The sequence below is a fragment of the Elephantulus edwardii genome, unplaced genomic scaffold (assembly GCF_000299155.1).
Source record: "Elephantulus edwardii isolate Elephantulus edwardi_28Jun2011 unplaced genomic scaffold, EleEdw1.0 scaffold00009, whole genome shotgun sequence".
NCBI classification, from domain to species: Eukaryota; Metazoa; Chordata; class Mammalia; order Macroscelidea; family Macroscelididae; genus Elephantulus; species Elephantulus edwardii.
In genome coordinates, this window is record NW_006399759.1 from 2,850,391 (window position 1) to 2,870,622 (window position 20,232).

Here is a 20,232-nt window from a genome sequence, read left to right on the forward strand (position 1 = left end):
CTTGGAGAAATGACGATAGTAATAGAAAGGCATTAGGTCTTTTGTTCATAGAGTCGCTATGAGTCATGCTCGACTTCATGGCAATCAACAACAACAACAACGACGACAAGCGATTGGTCATTTTTATTTAATTAACAGTCAGTTATGGGCTGGAAGATTCTTATTTAAACCAATCAGGACCTGGTGGGTGGGCCTTTGTGTTTAAAATCAGTTGGTGTGAAGACTGAGTTGCTATTAGAGATACAAACTAAATTGGTAGTTGTATTTGGGGAGAACATTGTTTTAATTGATATAGCAGTTTGCTGTACTGAAATAACTTGGAGTTGCTGTGATACTGAAAGTTGTACCACTGGCTTGTGAAATACCATAACGGTTACTCATAGTGGACAGGTTTTAGTAAAGCTCCCAGATTAAGACAGACTATGAAGATTGGCCATCCACTTCTTAAATAACAGACCTCTGATAACCTTATGGACACCGTGACTGCCGTAATGGGCTCAAGTGTGTCAAAAAGTGTGAAGTTGCACAGGATAGGACAAGGCTTGGATCTGCGGTTCATACAGTCGCTATGAGTCATACTCAACTCAACAGCACCTAATGACAACATCATTTCACTTAATTTTTATGAAAATTCTACATGCTGTTGTTGTTAGGTGCCATCAAGTTAATCCAACTCAAAGCCACCCAATGTACAACAAATAGAAACCCTTCCCTGTCCTCACAATCTCTGCTCTGCTTAAGCTCATTGTTGCAATCACTGTGTAAGTACATCTCTTCAGGGTCTTCCTTTCTTCAGTCTTCCTCTTCTTTTCCAAGCATGATGTCTTTTTCTGGGGACTTGTCCCCAAAAGCATATTCCAAGTAAGTGAGACAAAACCTCACCTCAAAAGAGTACTTTGGCTGCAATTCTTCCAAGACAGATTTATTTGTTCTTTATTTTTCCTCCATAGTATTGTGTCCATTTGTTCAGATTAAGAAATGAAGACTCAGTAAGGAATAAAGATGACAAAAGAAAAACTGATGCCTTTGAGCACTGGTGTTGAAGAGGAGTACTGAATACCCCATGGACGGCCAAAAGAACGAACAGATATGTCTTGGGGAAAGTGCAGCCAGAGTACTTCTTGGAGGCAAAAATGGCAAAGCTTTGTCTCTCATACTCTGGGCATGTTGCTAGGATAGACCCTCGGACACGGATATCATGCTTGGAAAAGTGGAGGATCAGCGAAAGAGAGGAAGACCCTCAACAAGACGGATAGACACAGTGACTTCAGCAATGGGTTCAAGTGTGTCAGAGCTGATGAGAAAGGCACTGGATAGGACAGGATTCAGGTCTGTTGTTCATAGCGTCACTATGAGTTGTAGCTAACAACAAGGTTATTTCATTTGCTCCTAGCTAGAAAGTGGCAGAACCAGGTTAAGAAAATTTGGCCCATCTGAATCCAAAGACTATTCATCTCTTCCTACTTCACTACGTGTTCCAACTGACCAAGAAGCTATTGTTGTTTTTATATGTCATTGAGTTGACAACTCATAGCAACACTGTGAACTACAGATCTGAACCTTGCCTATCCTGTGCCAGCTCCATGATCTCTGTCATGCTTCAGCCCATTGCTACAATCACTACCTTATTGAAGATCTTCCTCTCTTTCTCTGACTTTCTTCCTTTCCCAGAATGATGGGGTTTTTTTCCCCAAGTAATGTCTCCTCCTAACAACAAAACTAAAGTATTTAAGACAAAGAGTCACCAACCTTGCCTTTAAGGAACATCCTGGCTGTACGTCCCCCAAAACAGATTTGTTTGTTCTTTTGGTAGTCCACGGGATAGTTAATACTCTTTGCCAACATCACTATTTAAAGGTATCAAATTTTCTTCTATCATCTTTATTCATTGTCCAATTTTCAGATGCCTAGGAAGTAACTGAAAGTACTGTGGTTTAGAGAAGGTACACTTCAGTCTTTAAACTGACAGCACTACTCACCAGCACTTAGGATAAGTTCTTGACAGTGTATTTTCCCAATGTAACTATCTTTTGATTTCTTGACTGCTGATTCCATGGGTGTTGATTGTGGGTCCAAGTAAAATGAAATTGTTGACAACTTCAACCTTTTCGCCATCTATTATGATGTTACTTATTGGTCCAATGGTGTGCATTTTTGTTTTCTTGATTTTGAGATGTAATCTTTACAGAATATTATAGAGATAGATGCCTAGAAGTGCGAGGAATTTCTCAAAACCTTGAGAAAAGCATTGACCTAGCCTGAAATTATAAGTTATAAAGCTGAGATGCTCGGGCAGCTGTCAAACCTACACTTTTACCTGCCTTCTCTAGCACATCCTTGACGGGAAAAAAATTATATTCTTTCCTTTCCAGACTGAATTAGCAGACTGGATAAGGCGCCAGGCTTCTGCAGGCTGTTCCCAGGCTTATGCAGGTTGCTAAGTAAAGACTAGTTTCCACGGCACACTTGAAAGATAATGGGCAAAGTGGATTTCTCAACTTCTTTCCCTCTTTACTTTCTCTCTTGGCCTCATTCTTCATTCCCAGATACCTGGTTTAAATTCTCAGGTGGTGCTGGAGTGAGATCTGTATCCACAGAAGCTCTTCTGACCACGTTTCTTGTGGTCAGGAATAGTTACGACATTGGGTACAGACAGAAGTCATTAGCACTACTCACAGTTTGAGTCTGAAAGTTTACAGTGATCTCTCACCCTTCACCTCCTCTAATCTTCATACCAACCAAGCCCCTTTCACAGACAAAGAATGTGAGTAAGTTACCACAATCAATAATTGATGGGGCTAAATCTATTGTCAAGGACCTCTCCAAAGTGCTTAAAAGCAACAATGTCAGTTTAAAGACTAAGGTACACTTGATATTTTCAATTGTTTCTGAAAGTTAAGTAATGAATAAGAATGACAGAAGAAAAATGAATGCCTTTGAATTGTGGTGTTGGTGAAGAGTACTGAATATCCCACGGACTGCCAAAAGAATAAACAAGTCTTATTTTGAAGGAAGTGCAAACTACGTGCTCCTTAGAGGCAAGAATGATGAAACTCTGTCTCACATACTTTGAGCATGTTGTCAGAAGAGGCCAGTCCTTAGAAAGAGATATAATTTCAGGAAAGGTGAATGGTCAGAGAAAAAGAGGAAGACTCTTAACAAAATGAATTGACACAGTGACTGCAAAAATGGCCTCGATCATTTTAGAGATCACAGACTTGGAGCAGAATAGGGCAAGATTAGGATCTGTTCTTCAGAGGGTTGCTATGAGCCATAGTGCACTCAATAGCACATGACAAAAACAATCCCTAAACAAATCTTACAGGTTTTAAACCCTCTGTTTTTTCAATGTCACCTCTGCAAAACTGAAATGTGAAAGCCATACATACACAGAAGATGGTAAAACGACAACTGGACAAAAGAACTCTGTTGGAATTTCTTCCACAAAGGTTGAACCCTGTGACAGAAATACTCAACTCACTGTGGTTAAGTGAGAACTAACTTCTAGCTAACTCTCTTTCCAGTTTCCAAGGCTGTTGTGTGAGAGGAGTAGCTCTTTCTCCCTTGGAGCTACTGGTAGATTTGAATGGCCAGAGAGAGGTGGCCTTTGGATTAGGAGTGGATTTCCTGATGGATCAGGGAACCAGAGTTTCCTTGTATCAGAAAACTAACCATCAGCCACTCACATGGTGAATCCATAGATGGTGCCACAGTTCATCACCTTCTGGAGCTTCAACTGACCTTCAGAAATCAATCGCTGCATTTGGAAAAAAAACTTACAGTCCAGAAGACTGCTGAGCATTCAGTGTTGAATCCATATATGCATTGCAGCCCCAACTGAAACTCTGCTCTTCTTAGTCAGGGAGACTCCACTGCAAAATATTCATTACAACTGGCTCAGATCTCAGCATATCCAGCCTGCCTATCATAATCTCATGCTAGTGGCTTATAAATAGCAAGTCAAATTAATCTTTCATTTTGCAGCATTATATTAGTTGAAAGCCTTCAAAAAGCAGTTTTCATTTTAACAATTTTTGCAATGAAAGGTGTGTGCACCCAAGTTAATTTCCTCGTAATTTTCCAGATAGAATTTTACTTGGTTCTTCTTTGAAGAGAAATAATTTCTGCAATCTTAACATGAAGGCTTTTGTATTTTAAAGAAAAACAATTTATCAAGAAATCCTTTTCAAAAAAGTGTATAGGTGTGAAAATATTGACATTCTGGCCAACGCGAAGTAGGACAGCTCCCTGGGGTCTGTCTTTACTCAAAGGTAGAAGAACATGTGAGAGGGAGAGACTGTGAGTGGAGGAACGTGAATGGGGCCATTTGTGTTGAGTGTTCTTGTGGCACCCATGGAAGGCTGTTGTTGTTGTTGTTTTTGTTATGTGCCGTCGAGTCATTTGTGACTCATAGTGACCCTATGTACAACAGCCCTGAACTGCTCTATTCTGTGCCAATCACACTACCTCTGACACACCCATCCCGATTACCCCAGTCACTGAATCAATCCACCTCATAGAGGGCCTTCCCCTCCTGCGCTGTCCCTCTACTCTACCAAGCATGATGTCCCTCTCCAAGGACCTGAAGGCTACGTAAGGATAATAAGTCCTTGAGATGAGAACAGAGGGCATCAAGAAGTGAATGAGGGACTCAGGACAGGAAGGGTGCTCCCCAAAGACAAATGTGACAGTTTCCCCCATTAGTAATACTCTCTGTAGCATAAAGAGTTAGAAAGCTGCTTCCATGATGCTTGGAAACATGGCTTTGTTGTAAATAAGGAGGCTAACTAAGCTCCAGTAGAACCTGTTTGGAAGGAGCTGACAGACAAAGCCCCTAGCCAGAAAGTAATAGGCTTCCTCTTGCCTACCACTGTTCTGGGACCCTGGGCCAGTGATGGTGTCATGTAGCTGATGTATCCAACACTCTTTCAATCTTCTGTAGGTTCTGAGGGCCCTATATGCAGGTACTAAAGCTTCGGGAGCAGGTTAGATGCCGTCACAATAGTACTGAACTGGCCTCAAGGATTTCTTGATAAATTGTGTTTCTTTAAAATACAAAAGCTTCATGTTAAGATTGCAGAAATTATTTCTCTTCAAAGAGGAACCAAGTAAAATTCGATCTGGAAAATTACGAGGAAATTAACTTGGTGCACACACCTTGCATTGCAAAAACTGTTAAAATGAAAACGACTATTTGAAGACCTGTAGAAGACCCAGCTACTGTCTGTGCCTATCTAAGTGTAAAAGGTCTTCTTTCCATTCTCACAATGTGCACAGCATGACTGTTTTTTTCCCTTTCCTTTCTATTAACTTGTATGACAGGTGGTTGCATTCCTTTTGATCTCCCTTGTTATATATGTTTGGTGCCTTTGAATCTACTCCAGCACATATGAAAACCCCACCCAATCTTCATTCTCTCTGTTGGGTTTAAGCCCGTTTTCACAGCCACTGTGTCTGTCCATTTTGTTGAGGGTCTTCCTCTCTTTCACTGACCTTCTACTTTTCCAATTATGAGATCATTTTCCAGGGACTGATCCCTCCTGATAACATCCCCAAAGTATGTGAGATGAAATATTACCATTCCCGCTTCTAAGAAGCATTCTGGCTGCACTACTTCTAAGATTTGTTTGTTCTTCTGGCAGTCCATGGTACACACAATATGCTTAGCCAGTATCACAATTCAAAGACATTGGTTATTCTCCTGTCTCCCTTACCCATGTCCAACTTTCATATGCAATTTAAAATAAGCCTGGGTAAGGGAGATGGACTCAGCAAATGTATGAACTCAATGAGAGGGATTGATGCCATTTCTGCAGCAATGGGCTCAAGTATAGCAGAGATGGTTAGGAAGGTACAGGATTGGGCAGGGTTCATTCAAAGCGTTGCTATGAGTCATAGTTGACTCACCTGCATCTAACAACAACAGCTAAGCTAAAGGTTAGTGACTGAATCACACTCAGTTGAGTCACTGAAGAGATCTACTCTTACAACCAAGAAAGTCGCATGGAGATTAGTTCACATATGGGGTTGCCATGAACTGGGGTAAGCTTAATGGCAGTGGGTTTGGTTTTTGTTAGTAGGCTATCAGCTTCTTTAGATCAGGGTCCAAGTCAGCTCCATCTATGTATCTGTCCCAGTATCTGACACAGAATCTGACAAAGAAGTAGGTCCTCAACAGAAGCTTCCAGCTTGAATGTCTGATTAGTAAGTGCTTCCTACTCCAATCTGGGTCTCATCTTGGAAGATAGGATTGGACGCATGACTTGGCCATCGCAGGGAGGCCCATGAAGGAGGGAGAGCCAGGTCAAGTGAGTGACTTCCTGTCCTCTTGTACCACAGTTCACTGGCTGTTCACCACATGCGGGGCCAGCGGGCCCCACGGCCCCACGCAGACCCAGTGCAACAACGCCTACCGGAACTCGAACCTGAGCGTGGTAGTGGGGAGCGAGGGCCCCCTGAAGGGTGTCCAGATCTGGAAGGTGCCAGCCACTGACACCTACAGGTGAGTGTGGGAGATGGGGCAGCCTGCCCCTGGAGAAGATTGGAGCCCCTCCTCTGTATGCATGCCTACTGGGGTGCCCAGACATTCTGAGTGAGGTTCAGAAGTTACAGCTGTGGCCCCAGAGTGGGGTGCAAAGGCTGGAGATGGGGTGATTAGGGAGGTCACAACATAGTTTCAAAAGATGTGCTCTTTGTCTTCACAGAAGCCACTGGCCGTGGGGGGAGATGCTATACATGCCTGAGTTCCATGAGAACATGTTTATTCTTACCGCTAATAATTATTAATAATATCTAAAGTGGTCTGCTCTCTGAATAGTGCATTTTCATTGTGTTGTGTGCCATTGAGTTGGAACTGGCCCATCGCTGACCCCTCCAGTGGGTTTCCAGAGGCAGTAAATTGCACTGGAGGAGATTGTCCAGCTTCCTCCCTCCGAGCAGCTGGTGGATTCAAACCACATGCTTTTGGGTTGGCAGCACAGCTCCTTACCACCAGTACTGTACAGATGAGTCATAGATATGAAAATACCCAAGAAGAAAAAATAAGACACATAAGCAAGAAAATGTCCTCAGTCTTGAACCTCCTTTCTGGGTCCTCTTTGAAATCTAAAGCAAAAGATATTCACATGCTTTTGCTCTTCTCCTAACCCCAGAAATGCACACACAGAGTATGGTCAAGGCTGGAGGAAGGACAGCACCTTTCTGCCCCTTTGAGGCCATGACAATGAGTGAAACTGGTGTTACGAGCAGCAGTCCTCACACCTGAGCCTGCATCAGTCATCTAAGGAAAGCACAGCCCTGGAGTCTCTGGTAGGAGCAGACACTGGGCACCTGCAATCTAACCGGCTTGCGGGTGATGTTACTACTGCTGGTCCGAGGACCACACTTTGAGAATATGTGCTGTGCGTCAGAGCAAGCCCTGTACTTCGGTCCTCGCACAAGCTCTGAGACATTGCTATCTCCATTTAAATGAGGAAACCTGGGCTCTGTCAGGAAGGTCCTGATTGCCACACAGTCCAGCAACAGCCTCCAACTCTACACCACCAGAGTGGTTTAAACACACGGCTGCCTGATCACACACTGTCTGTGTGAATGGCCCCCAGAGGCCAGACACGGGGGAGAGTGAGCTCTCCTTCACTTCCCCCCATAGACCTTAACCCCAACCTGTTCCTGTTCCTCAGCCCCTGAGGAAGGAAATGGGCTTCTCAAGTTGCCCTGTTTTCTCTCCAACATTTCCTGTGACAACTCCACCCCTGGGGCCTCAGTAGAAGTGCATTACCCTTGGAGAGCCCTGAGTGCTTTTTAAATGGCATTATGGACAGGAATGTGCTAACAAGGTTTGGCTACAATACGATTAGCTGATCCTGCCTCCTTCTTCTCCCAGTAAATGGTCTATGGACACTCACCAACCCCTACCTCTCCCACCCCACCCCATTCCACTCACACGCACCCAGGGGACTGGTCCTGACAAAGGGGAAGAGAATAAAAAGCATCCTGATACAGTGCTGCCTGTATCAGAGCAGAACTGTGTTCCCGGAGGCTTTCAAGGCTGTGTTCTTTCATGATTGCCAGGCCTTTCTTCCACAGTGCCATTGGGGAGGTCCAAAGCACCAACCTTTTGGTTGATAGGCAAGTGCTTAACCATTTGCACCACCCAGGAACAGCTGCTAGAGAGCGCCACAACTCATCTCATTGCTATCGAGTTAGAACCTGACTCCTAGCTGACCCTCTAGCAGGCTTTCAGACTTTTTCAGATTCTGTAAATCATGCAGGACCTTGTCCATCTTCTCCCCAAGCGGTGCTGGTAGGTGCAACTTGCCAGAGATGCACCACCTTTAAGTTAGCAGAGCATCTGCTACTCACTAAGTCACCAGACCTCCTCCCCTAGAAAAGAACAATTGTCAAGGATTCACCAGATATTTCACCTCTTTGAGCAGTGAAGTGGGCACCTTTGCTATTGTTATTATTGATATTCCCATTTTTCCATATGAGGAAGTCCGAGAAATTTAGCAGCAGACCCAAGGTCACACAGTCAGTGACAGCTGGGGTCTGAGCCCAGCGTCCTCTGCCTCAAAGTCTATATTCTTTGCACTAAAATTTGTAGCTGTCCTCAGGGAGGCATGCAGAGTGGCAGGATGGAGGGCAAGAGAGAGAGCGGAATGGGGGGATTTCCCACCACCAGGAAGTTCCTGGGGTTGAAAGGAGCTTGGAAGGAGGGGTGTGTAACAGCACAGCCTCTCAGTTCAGACCCCCACATACGCAGAGCAATCTGGAGAGCAGACAGCTGTGAGGCAGACAGAACTCCCACAGTCGGACCCCAGCTTTGTTCCATATTCACCCAGAATGAGTCCAAAGCCAGAGTGGCCACAACTCCTTGCTGCCAGAGGCCAGCATAGGGCACTCTCTCAGGCTGTGTTCCCTCGGAGACCCTGTGGATCAGGCCCACTCCTGGGAGCAAAAGTGCAGGCAAGTTATTTATTTTCTTGAGACTCTGTTTCCCCCTTTGTATAAAAATGGAGGCATAACGCCTACCCAGCTTGTTGTAAGGATGGTGTACAAGTGCCCCGCACACAGCTGCCCTTAGTAGGTGCTAGTTGTTCCTTCCAGAGTCGGCCCTAGTTGGGCTGGTCGGGTCTTAAGCAGAGAATTCTGAAACAAGAAGAGTCTCAGACACCACGTAGCAGCCAGACAGCTCTTCCAGGAGCAGGCTGACCCCACAGACTTGTTTATTTCCAAGGACTTTTTTTCTGACTTCCTCATATAGGCCCTATGTCTTAGAAGATTTTGTCTGCCGGAGGAAGTGCACTTATTAAGTAATAATTAATTCATCATCCCATTTTTTTTAACTGACCACAGCCATATTTTAAGTCCAGTCAGGTTTCTGATCAGCATGAATTGCTACAGTATTTGCCACGCCGCTTTGATAGAACCCCAGCCAAAATCAGACGCTGTGTTCATTAATCTCTTTGAAATATTAAGAGGATGCTTCAAGCACCTTACCCCAGAATTACCTGGTGAACCCCTGGCTGGACATACAAGCAAAGGGATATTTGTCTGCTGAAGCAGGACACTTTCAAGTGCCCATTTTTGCAAAAGAGGCAATTTGACCTGGGGAGAATTTTTTGAACTGGCCTGAGAGACAGCACCATAGCAAAACAGAAGAATCAAAACTGAAAAATTCTGGCTATCTGTTGATGTTTGATTTTTGGTTTGGATATCACATGAAGTCCTTAACAGATAACCCTGACCCTCACCTCGTCTTTGACCCTGACTGAGACTCAAGGCCAATAGTCAGATGTCAGTCTTCAGTAACAACATATTTGGGTCCATTATTTAATACTCAAAGAAACTGACTAATGATTTACTCTTTAGGACACATCAAAATGTCTCAAAGCCAAAATTACTGTTTTGTTAAATCCAACATCCTTTTCCTGGAAGATCTTTCTCCATATTAATTAGTGTTTAATAAATACAGTTCATCTTGTGAGCAAAGCTTAGAGCATAACAGAGTATTGTGTGAGTAGGGATCCATAGAATTAGAAAAGGTGGGAGCGCCTGCTTTGTGGAGTCCACTAGTCCTGAAAGTAGGTGGTACCCAGCTAATGCTGTCTCACTGCCATCTGATGTCTGGTAATGTCACTACTCAAGGTGACTTCTCCACATACACATCAAGGATGTGTACGGAAGGGGACAATCAAATACCTACTATTGCATACACTAAGGCGCCCCTTCCTCAGGGATATATGAGAAAAAAACTCAAACTCGTTGCCTTTGGTTCAGAACCAAGTCATAACTGACCCTCCATTGGGTTTCTGAGGCTGTAAATCTGGAGATTGTCCATCTTGCTCCTAAAGAGTTACTGGTGAATTCGAACTTCCAGAGACATATGGGTTAACAGTGCAATTGTCTACAGAGCTCCCTAGGTGATGGAGGTACAGGTCACTGTGTGTGTGCTGTGTATGTGTGTTTGGGCTGTGGACGCAGAGGCAGGCAGTTCAAATCCACCAGCTGTTCTTAGGTAGAAAGATCTCCTCCCATGTTTTTATTGCCTCTGATAACCTGCTGGCAGGTCAGCTATTAGGTCAACAGCACCTAACAACAACCACAACATGCATGTATCACCTGTTGTGAGGTGCCATCGAGTCAAGTGTGGAAGTATGACTCAGGGCAGCCCTATGAACAACCGATCTGAACCCTGTCCTATCCTGGTCCAGTCTCACAATCTCTGACATACTCGAGCCCGTCTAGGGAGCAAATAAACCAAACATTTCAGAGTAATGCAGAGAGGACTTAAGGAGGCTTAGACATGACACTTCTCTCAGAGACCAGGGGAGAAGCATTTCCCTTGCCTAACCGCACAACATAGAGAAAGACCAGTTGGCCTACTGGACAGAAAGTGATACTACCAAGCCAAAGGTGGGTGAATCTAATCCGCGACCCTCAGGCCTGTTTTTAATTGGTTTTGGTCAAACATTCTTGTAGGTCGTATAGCCCTGGTGTGTCCACTTGCGGTACAGAGGTAACTTTTGGTTGCTGTGAAGCTGAACACTGTGACACTGATGTGTCAAATGTGATAATGGTTACCCACGGTGGACAGTGTTGGGTGGTGCTTCCAAATTAAAACAAGCTTGGAAGCAGGAGTGGCAGCCATTTCCCTAATAGCTTGCCTCCGGAAACCCTATGAACCTGGAGAAAGGATGAAAAGTCACACAAGTGTTAAGTACTTTTGTTCATACAGTCACTAGGAGTCGCCTACAACTCGAGGGCACTTAAGAACACAAACAACAACCTCACTCAATGCCTCTCTAAAGGACAGAGACACCTGGGATGTCTTGAGAGTGAGAGAGTCGCATTGGGGAGGAAGAGTGGGGAGGGAACAGCATGAACAGTGGTCCCCCAGCGGTGCTGTGATGGTGCTGGAGGAGAGTTCCTGGGGAAGGTCGGGGCCTGCAGGAGGAAAGGCTGGCAGAGGCTGGATGTAGGTCCCAGGACGGGATCTCACCTCCCACAGGCCTTCAGTCCCTCTGATGCCTGTGCAAGTGTGGTGTTGATGGAAACAAGCCAGGATGCAGGGAGAGCAGAGAGAAGACCACTGCTATCCCCAGGGCCATGGTTGAAAGGCCCGGAATCAGAGCAAAGACAGACACTGGGAGGGCGGCACAAAACCTAGAGCTGTTTAAATGAATTAGATGTGGATCTGGGGAAGGAAGCAGCCCTTCTGCATGCTTTTGAAGCTTTAGTGGTAAAAGGAAACAGAAACAATGAGTGACAGTTATGATTCCAAAAATTTGACTGAGAAGAAAAGAAAAGGGTTAAGCTATCATCTAGGGGGCATCAGTGGGTCAGTGGTAAAAATCTTACATTCCAGGTGGAAGGGAGACATTAATCTCAATCCAGGGCAGCTCAGGGACAATGAAAACTCTGTTAGTGAAGGGGTTTTGTGTTGTTATGAAGCTGGAAGGCAGCTACAATGGCTTAGCGGTAAGGAGTTGCACTACCAATTGAAAGGCACGTGGTTCAAATCCACCAGTTGTCCCAAGGAAGAAAGATGGGCATTCTCCACCCGTGATTTACTGTCTCTGAAAACCTGCTGGAAAGTCAACTAGAAGCCAGTTCCGACTCAGCCATACACAACAACAAATGATGTTGAACAGGTTTCAGTGGCGTTTCCCAACTCAAGTGGACTAAGAAGAAAGGCCTAGCAATTTAGTTCCAAAATTTGCACCCTGTGCATGGCTATGTCCCAGCCTCAAATCAATCATGGAGACAGTGCCAGGCCGGACAGTATCACCCCAAGCCACGGCCAGTTCAATGGCAGCTAAAAGGAGGATTTCCTCACTGTGGTCTGAGTGAGGACAACATGCAGAATTACCCACGATGGCGGCTGGCTGAGTGAACGAGAGCAAGGAGGGCCACTGTAACGACATGAAAAGACTGCAGGGCATTTGCAGGGGTGGCTAGCAATACCCTCAGCCTCGTGACAATGACAAAACTGGGCCCAGAGTACCACTCAGAAGAAATTGTTGCTTCCAAGTGGATTCCAATTCATAGTGACCGGAGAGGGCAGAGTAGGACCATCTATGTGCAAAGTTTCCAAGGCAGTGCATCCTTCACAGACGGCCTCATTTGCATGCCAAAGAGGGACTGGTGGGCTCAAACCATGAGCCTTTCTGTTAGCAGCCAAATGCCTTGAGCTTCTGCATACCACACACCTGATGGAGGCTCAGTAGGTGCTGGCCTGGCACATCCTTCTTGAGTCTCCCATCTTCTCTCTCCCTCCAGCCTGCCTGCCTTCTCTTCCTCCCTTCCTTCCTTCCTTCTTTCCTTCCTTCCTTCCCCCCTCCCTCCCTCCCCAGGGCTCAGCACCCTTCCCAGCCCCGAGTCTTTCCACTTCCAACACACACACACACACACACACACACACACACACACACACACACACACATTTGTCCAGAGCAGCCACCATTGCTGATGACAGTTTTCTCCAGGGTCCACTTGTTCTCCAGACTTAAAGCACCAGAGGGCGCAGAGGCCAGTAGGGGGTCTTCACCGCTGCCTCACGGCTGGCCGGGCCACAGTTGTACCTGGCCATCCAGATCACTGGCATTTGCTCACCTGGCCCTGAGGAGTCGTGTGTGTAACCTGGCAGCCCTTCATCTACCCCACCCCACCGAGAGCCACAGAGCTCATGCCACGTAACCTGCACAGAGCAGCTGCTGAACCCAGAGGCTAACCACAGGACAGAAAACTTTATCAGACATTCCACCGTGTCAATAAAGTCCTAGACAGTGACAGAAGAGATGTCACGGGGGGGCCATGATTAATTGCCATGGTAATTGTACCGATAAGCTGGCACTGAGAAGAGCTTGGGGCAGGTTAAGTCAGAGGCAGGGGGATTAGACAGAGATTGATGGGCTGTGGGCTGAACAGAGTTTGGCCCCAGCTTCTGCCACTTGTGTGACCTTGAAAGCGAGTTATCTCTGCTCTACAGTGGCCCCATCTGTAGAGTGAGAAGTCACCGGGCCCCCATCCAGCTCTGCTCACCTGGGGCTGCAAGGTTACATGAGTCAGAGGGGGTGAGGGCACATAGACAATTAGTCTGCATGCGCATGAGCTGAGGCTTGGACAGTGACCCTCTGAATAACTCCATTGTCACCTAGACAGAAGCGCCCTTCTGTGCAAGCCTTGTACCCACTCCCACAGTCACGGGCTTTATCAGCAAGACTGTAGGATACACAAAACTGACCCTGTCTGGACCCCACAGACAGGGAAACTGAGGCCCCTGAGGAGGAAAGAGGTTCACCCAAGGTCCCCAGGGCATTAGAGGCAGAGCCCAAGGTGGAACCAGGTCTCTCAAGGCCCTGGATTTGTGCACCATTAAGACATGAGGTGCATGGTGTTTCTCTGGACCCTTTTCTTGAAAGTGGGCACCCTTCGCCTTCCTCCCAGGTGAGGGACGCCCCCACCCCAGTGTGTTGCCTACCAGCTGTGCTCTCATTTCAGGCTGTGACAGGCCACCACTTTGATTTGCTGCTAATTCTTTATTTAAAAAAAGATTCACAACTCAATTACATCAGGTAACAATAGCTCACAGTCAATAATACAAAACGCAAACCCAATAAACATCCATTCTGACCAAGGGACATGGAGTTAGATGAGGAGAAAACAAAAAAATTACAGCGTTGGCTCGGCCCGAATGGTATCTTGTAATTTCCAGTAAATTGGCATCACTGAGCATCATTTTCCCCCACTTGAGTGGCAGGTATATTAATTCTTGTCATTCGTCAGCCATCAAAAAGAAACTGTTTACAGAGGATGGCAACGAAGCGTCAGAGATTCCATCTGAGCGGGCTGGGGATTTTTTGTTTGTTTTTTTCTGACATGAGTTTGTGGAACATCATTAACAAGTCCCTAGGGTTTCAGAAGCAGCAAGGCTGTTCAGTGTCTCCAGAGATAGATGGCCGCAGAAGGCGCTGACCAATACTGACCAGCTTGGCCCCAGGCCCCTAGCTCTATTCCTGCTCTGCCTGCTGTGTTATCTTCTAGAAAGCACTTTCTTCACGAGCTCCCTTCTCCCTCCCAGAAACCTCCCTTAAAGAGAAGTAAGACATGGTCACAGAACGCGTCACAATCACAGTTGCAATTGTTTCTAATAGAAGTTCCTAGGTGACGCAAATGCTTAAAGCACTGAGCAACTCACATAAAGGTTGGGAGTTTGGGTCCACCAGAGTCTTGAGAGAAAGCCCAGCTGAGCTACTTCTGGAAAAAAAAAAATGAGCCAATGGTGGGCGGGGTTGGGGGGGCGTGGGAACAGGGAAATCTGTTGAACACAGTTTTCAATCTAAAACACATAGAGTCACCTTAAGCTGGAATCAACTAAATGACAACTGGCCTGATTTTGGTTTAATGAATAGATTATTATCTCTATTTTACTGATGGGGAAATTGGGACAGAAAGATACTGAATAAAGTTTGAAGGGCTAGTGACAACTCTGACAGGGGGTGAGGAAAGCCAGCCACCTAGGGCAATGAATTTAAGAAGCGCTCACTCCCTGTGGGGTCACTCCAGTGCAGTCGGCACCTGAGAGGGAGGTGCGTGGTTTACCTCATCCTCATCCTGCCCTGGGTGCCAAAGCTCAGGACTGGAGCTAGGTCTGTCAGCATCCAAGCCCTTGCTTTCATTTCTGCTCCTGAGAAGAGTTTTGTAGCCTAGTGGTAAGAAGCTACATTGTAATCAATCCCAGAGGCACACAGTTTGAATCCCCTACCTACTCCGTGGGAGAAAAATGGGCAGTCTTCTCCTGTGCCATTAACTGCCTCTGACAACCCACTGGAGGGTCAGCTCTGAGTCAGCTTTACCTCCATGTTGCACATCAAGTTCCAGTAGCCTGGTGTCAGACCTCTGAGGGCTGACGATGCAGACCCCTTTTTCTAGTCACGAGTCCAAGCCCTGATTTTGAGCCAGCTTGAAAGTGTGGAGCTGAGAGCAAAGCACACACACACACACACACACACACACACACAAACACACACTGCTACTGAGTCAAAAACTCAACCTGAACTCCTAGGGACCAATGTGTGTCAGACCAGAGCTGTGCTCCCTAGAGTTTTCACTGTCTGAGATTTCAGTAGATCACCAAGCCATTCTCCCAAGATGCCTTTGGGTAAACTCAACTCTCTGGCCTTTCAGTTAGAAGCAAATGGTGTTAACGCTCCACACACAGCCCCAGCAGGGACAGAAGTCTGGCTTCTGACCAAAATAGAGAGCTGCCCTGGCCAAATACTTTGAAATTAAAGTATTCCAAATCCACTCTTTAGACCAGGAAGGATAGGAAAGCCTGTCCTCATTCTGTTTCTCAGTGAGAGAATCTGTGGCTCTGAGACTCACCCAAATGGCCTCAGCAAAGGGAGGAAGAATTGTTCCACTTCACTGCGTGCAACTAGGTCCAGGCACCTGGTTTGAGGTCCAGGAGAGAACTGGCATTCAGATTCAATGAGGAGCTGGAGAAATAGAAGGAGGGAAAAAGCAAAGGGAGGAGAAAGGGAGTCAGAACAAACAACTTCTGAAATATAATAATCTGGCTATATTTAAACATGTGAAAGAGTTCAGAATGATTCATAAAGCATGCAGATTGATGCAAATGACTATGCTAATGATAAAGAGAGAGAGAACGAGAGAGAGATGAAGGATAATGCTTACCTCTCAGCCAGCCCTCCTGGGAGCTGAAGAGGGTAAGACTGGGACTTTTGTCTCAAGAAGAAAGAAGTTTCCCAAGCAAACATCTTTGGATTGCAATGTCTTACACAGTCTTCCTTATTGAAGGTTCTGCAGACCTGGAGCCATGAGCAGGCCGGAGTCAGACCATCCCACTGCTGTCCCTAGATTCTGCAGTCCCTGAAACTCATTCTTGATTCATACTCATCCCCTGAATATGAACTGAGTCCCCCCCACCCCAAGTGTGCCTCTTCAGAGCTAACTAATTCTGCCTCTGTTAACTCTTAGGGAGCCTTAGGGACATAGTAGGTTAGATGTCTGATTGCTAACTGAAAGATCGTGCTCAATCAGCTGCTCTGCAGGAGAAAAATGAGGCCATCCCTTCCTGTTAGGATTTACAGCCCAGAAAAGAGAGGGTGACCAGAAGGCAAAATTAACTTGGTGGCAGTGGTTTTGTTTCAGTTGTGACTTTATTTAACTTTTTATCAATAAACTTCTTTTCTTCCATTTTTTTTTAAGTTCTCTTTGTGGCCCTCCCCATTTCTTGTGAATCAGGACTACTTACCGTGTGGTCTGAAGGGACTGCGATGGGGTGGCAATTCCTTAGCTCACCAGCGGGAACAAGAAGCCTCGAAATGGCCTCGGTGAGGGGCAATGTGTGGGGCTGGACCATATGCCAACTGGGTGGCCTCAGACCAGTCACTTAACCTCTCTTAACCTCCATTTTCTCCTCTGACAAATGTGATGGATAACAGCTACTGTTAAATGACTAAAAAGCTTATTATACTCCAGTTGGAACCAACTCACAGCTGACCCACCAGCAAGCTTTCAGAGGCTGCCAATTGCATGGAAGAAAATTGCTCCTACTTTCTTCCTTAGAGCAACTGGTAGATTCAAACCACCTGACTTTGAGTTGGTAGTGCAACTCCTTACCCACTAGGCCACCAGACACGCCCCCCCCCCCCCCGGGAGCTAAAGGATGAGCGATCTCTTCCCATGCAATTGACAGCCTCTGAAAACCCGCTGGAGGGTCAGCTATGCATGAGTCAATTCCAACTCAACAGCCTTGGATTGAGTTGGTTGTTTATGGCTATTTGTGGTCATGGAAGTGGTGACAACACATGCACGTAAATCTGCCTTCGCTCTCGGAACACTGTAGGACACTCCATGACTGGCCCAACTGCCCTCTCATCTGATAACCCCCACCCTACGCCCGACAACCGAGTGTATTTCCACAACCTAGCTGCAACCAGACATACTCAGAGGATTTCCTGCCTCTTCACCTCAGCTCACTCAAGCCCTGGCCCCATGGCCCTTACTTTGAATTCTCACTTACCCACTAATTGCTCTGAAAAGCTGTCTTCAGATAACTGATAACTGCCCTCCCCCAAAAGTCAGGACCCCTGCTGTCTCTGCCTCCAAGCACCTTGGTGTCCTGGGCCTCCGGGGCCTGAGCATCTGACAGCCTTAGCTTTGCAAGGAGATTTGCAGCTCTTCCCCTGGTGACTCCTTTTGCCATTGAACCTTCTCACTATGAATTTGAAAAAGGATATGTAATTCTTCTTCTTTTATTGCTGACGTAGCTGGTACTCTGGTACTATTCACAACTAGTCCACTCCTTTCACAGCACCTTGGGGTCTCTGGCCCCTTAGCTTTGTCTCATCCCTATGGGTATCCATGGTAAGATTAGAGGACCTGATAACAGTAACACACTCAGCGAGTAACTCGAGTAACTCGGTTCATCTCCACCAGAAGCACCTTGGAGGAAAGGCCTAGTGATGTACTTCCAGAAACCCAGCTATTAGAAACCCAGCTCTATTCTGACACACTCAGGGTCACCATGAGTCAGAAGAGTTAGTGGCAACTGGTTTTTCAGAGATTTCTCTTTTCCTCACCATGGCCCATCTGCTTAGGTCCTTTGTGAGTCCTGCCTGGTATCTATCTCAGGCCTCTTCCCATATACAGCCTCACAAAGACTCCTCTGTGGGATAAGCTGCAATTAGTGCTGACCAAGGTGTGAGTCTCCACATACCTCCCTGAGGCCTGACTTCCAGGACTCCCACATGGGCAGACAGCCCCCCTTTCAGGTGTCTCTGCAGAGAGGGCTGTGGGGAGGGGAGGCCTCTCCACATAGTTAGAAGCTGGGCATGTTCTGGGATTACACATGGAAGCTGGACAGAGAAGCCTCTGTGTGCATGTGAACAGAGCTCGCTTGCATCTGTTTTTGTCTTTCAAAAAGGGCCTAGGCTCTGAATACACAAGGACAGAAACATCCTCCCCGGCCCCTTTTTCCTGACAGCCAGTCTCTAGGGAGACATTTGTCGTTGCCTGCTGGCTGTCTTCAAGACATGCCGCTTGTCTGATACGGTTCACAGACTGAGCTCCTTTCCCTCTCCTCCTTGCTTAACTTCCTCTCAACCACCTAAGAGGCAGCAGAAGTAACCCCACATCCCCACTCGGGCTTTCTCTCTATGAGATCAGCCGGTTGTCGTCTGCACACATGTTGCTCCAGAAGGAGTTACTGGTGGGAGGGGGATAACCAGGCTGAGCCCACACACTCCTCTCTTCACTTGCTCCTCATGGATCAACTTGTCTTCAGACCCCCTGGCAGACTGTAAGATGTGCCTTTTCACTTCCTGAGACAACTTCCGCTAATAATAATAGCTGTGGTGATAGTAATCAGAATGCAAAGATGCTAAGTGCTTGTTCTGTGCCTATCACAGGGCTAAGACTTGACAGGTCTTAATCCCCTCGATCTTCCTAACCTTCCTGGAGCAAATCAAAGCCAAAGGCACTGCCACCGAGTCAATGCTGATTCGCAGTGACCGCCCATCAGGTCTCCAAGCCTCCGGTGGCAGCTGAGTCTGCAGGGAGCCATGCGCCTAACTCCGTGGCCACAAGGCTCTCCCAGTTCAAATCCGCAAGAGGCTCCAAGAGAGGAAGATGATCAGTCTCCTTCTGTGGGATGCATGGCCTTGGGAACCTCCTGGAGGATTCTGAATCCATTCCAACTCAACCACAATGAGAGGGAGAAAGAGCTTTATGGGAGGAGCAATCCCACGGAATCGCTGGTGGATTTGACCCAATGATGAATTTACAGTTAACAATTCAGTACATCACTCACTCTGCCAGTGGGGTTCCTTAGGAAGTCAAGGGGTAAAAAAAATAAAAGCCTCAACTAGTTGCCACCAAGTGCCCCCCCAACTTATGGTGACCCCACATGTATCAGAGTAAACCTGTTCTCCCTAAAGTTTCCAATCACTGATATTTCAGTAAGTCACAGGCCTTTCTTCTACACTTCTCTGAGCAGGTGAAAACTCCAACTTTGCGGCTGGCAGCCTAGCATGCCAACCTGGGTACCACTCAGGCACCCAGACTAAGAGATCAAACCCTCAAAACAAATTGCTGTCAACACATAGTTAGCCCTCTGTTCCAGTTGTTGTTGTTGTTGTTGATTGCCGTTGAATCAAGCACGACTCATAGCAACCCTTATGAACAAAAGACCTGACGCCTTTCTATAACTATCAACATTTATCAAAGTTCATGGAGTTTACAGGTTTAGGAGAATGTAAATCAGATAGGAGGAGATGCCCATCTTTCTTCTGAGGAGCAGCTGGTGGATTTGAACAGCCAGAGGGGCCTAGCCTTTGAGTTAGCAGCACATCTCACTAAGGATAAAGAGCAAAACTAAGAGATGTTGTTGTTGTTGTGTGCTTTTGAGTCAGAACGGACCACTAGCAGACCTCCTAGGTCATTTTCAGAGGCTGTAAATCGCATGGGAGGAGATTACCCCTCATTCTCCCATGGAGCAGCTGGTGGATTCAAACCACCTGCCTTTGTGATAACAGTGCAACTTCTTACCCACTAAGCCACCAGAGTTCCCTCAGCTAAGAGATAAGTTCTTGTAGTGTTCATCGTATAGATGTGGTTATGGGATGGTCACGTTACTTGTCAATAGTCTTCAGGGGTCTGTGGTAGTGGGTAAGCAGCCACATGAGAGATTCTGCTTATGGACTTGGA

The 20,232-nt window shown here is 46.4% G+C and overlaps 1 protein-coding gene across 1 annotated transcript in view; it reads left to right on the forward strand.

Annotated features, from left to right (window-relative positions):
• The window catches only part of ALK (anaplastic lymphoma receptor tyrosine kinase), a 1,280,998-nt gene that overhangs the window by 1,190,000 nt on the left and 70,766 nt on the right, over positions 1-20,232 (forward strand). The window contains exon 12 of the mRNA XM_006880682.1: positions 6,340-6,502. Coding sequence (XP_006880744.1) covers positions 6,340-6,502 — 163 coding nt within the window. The remainder of the gene's footprint in view (positions 1-6,339; positions 6,503-20,232) is intronic.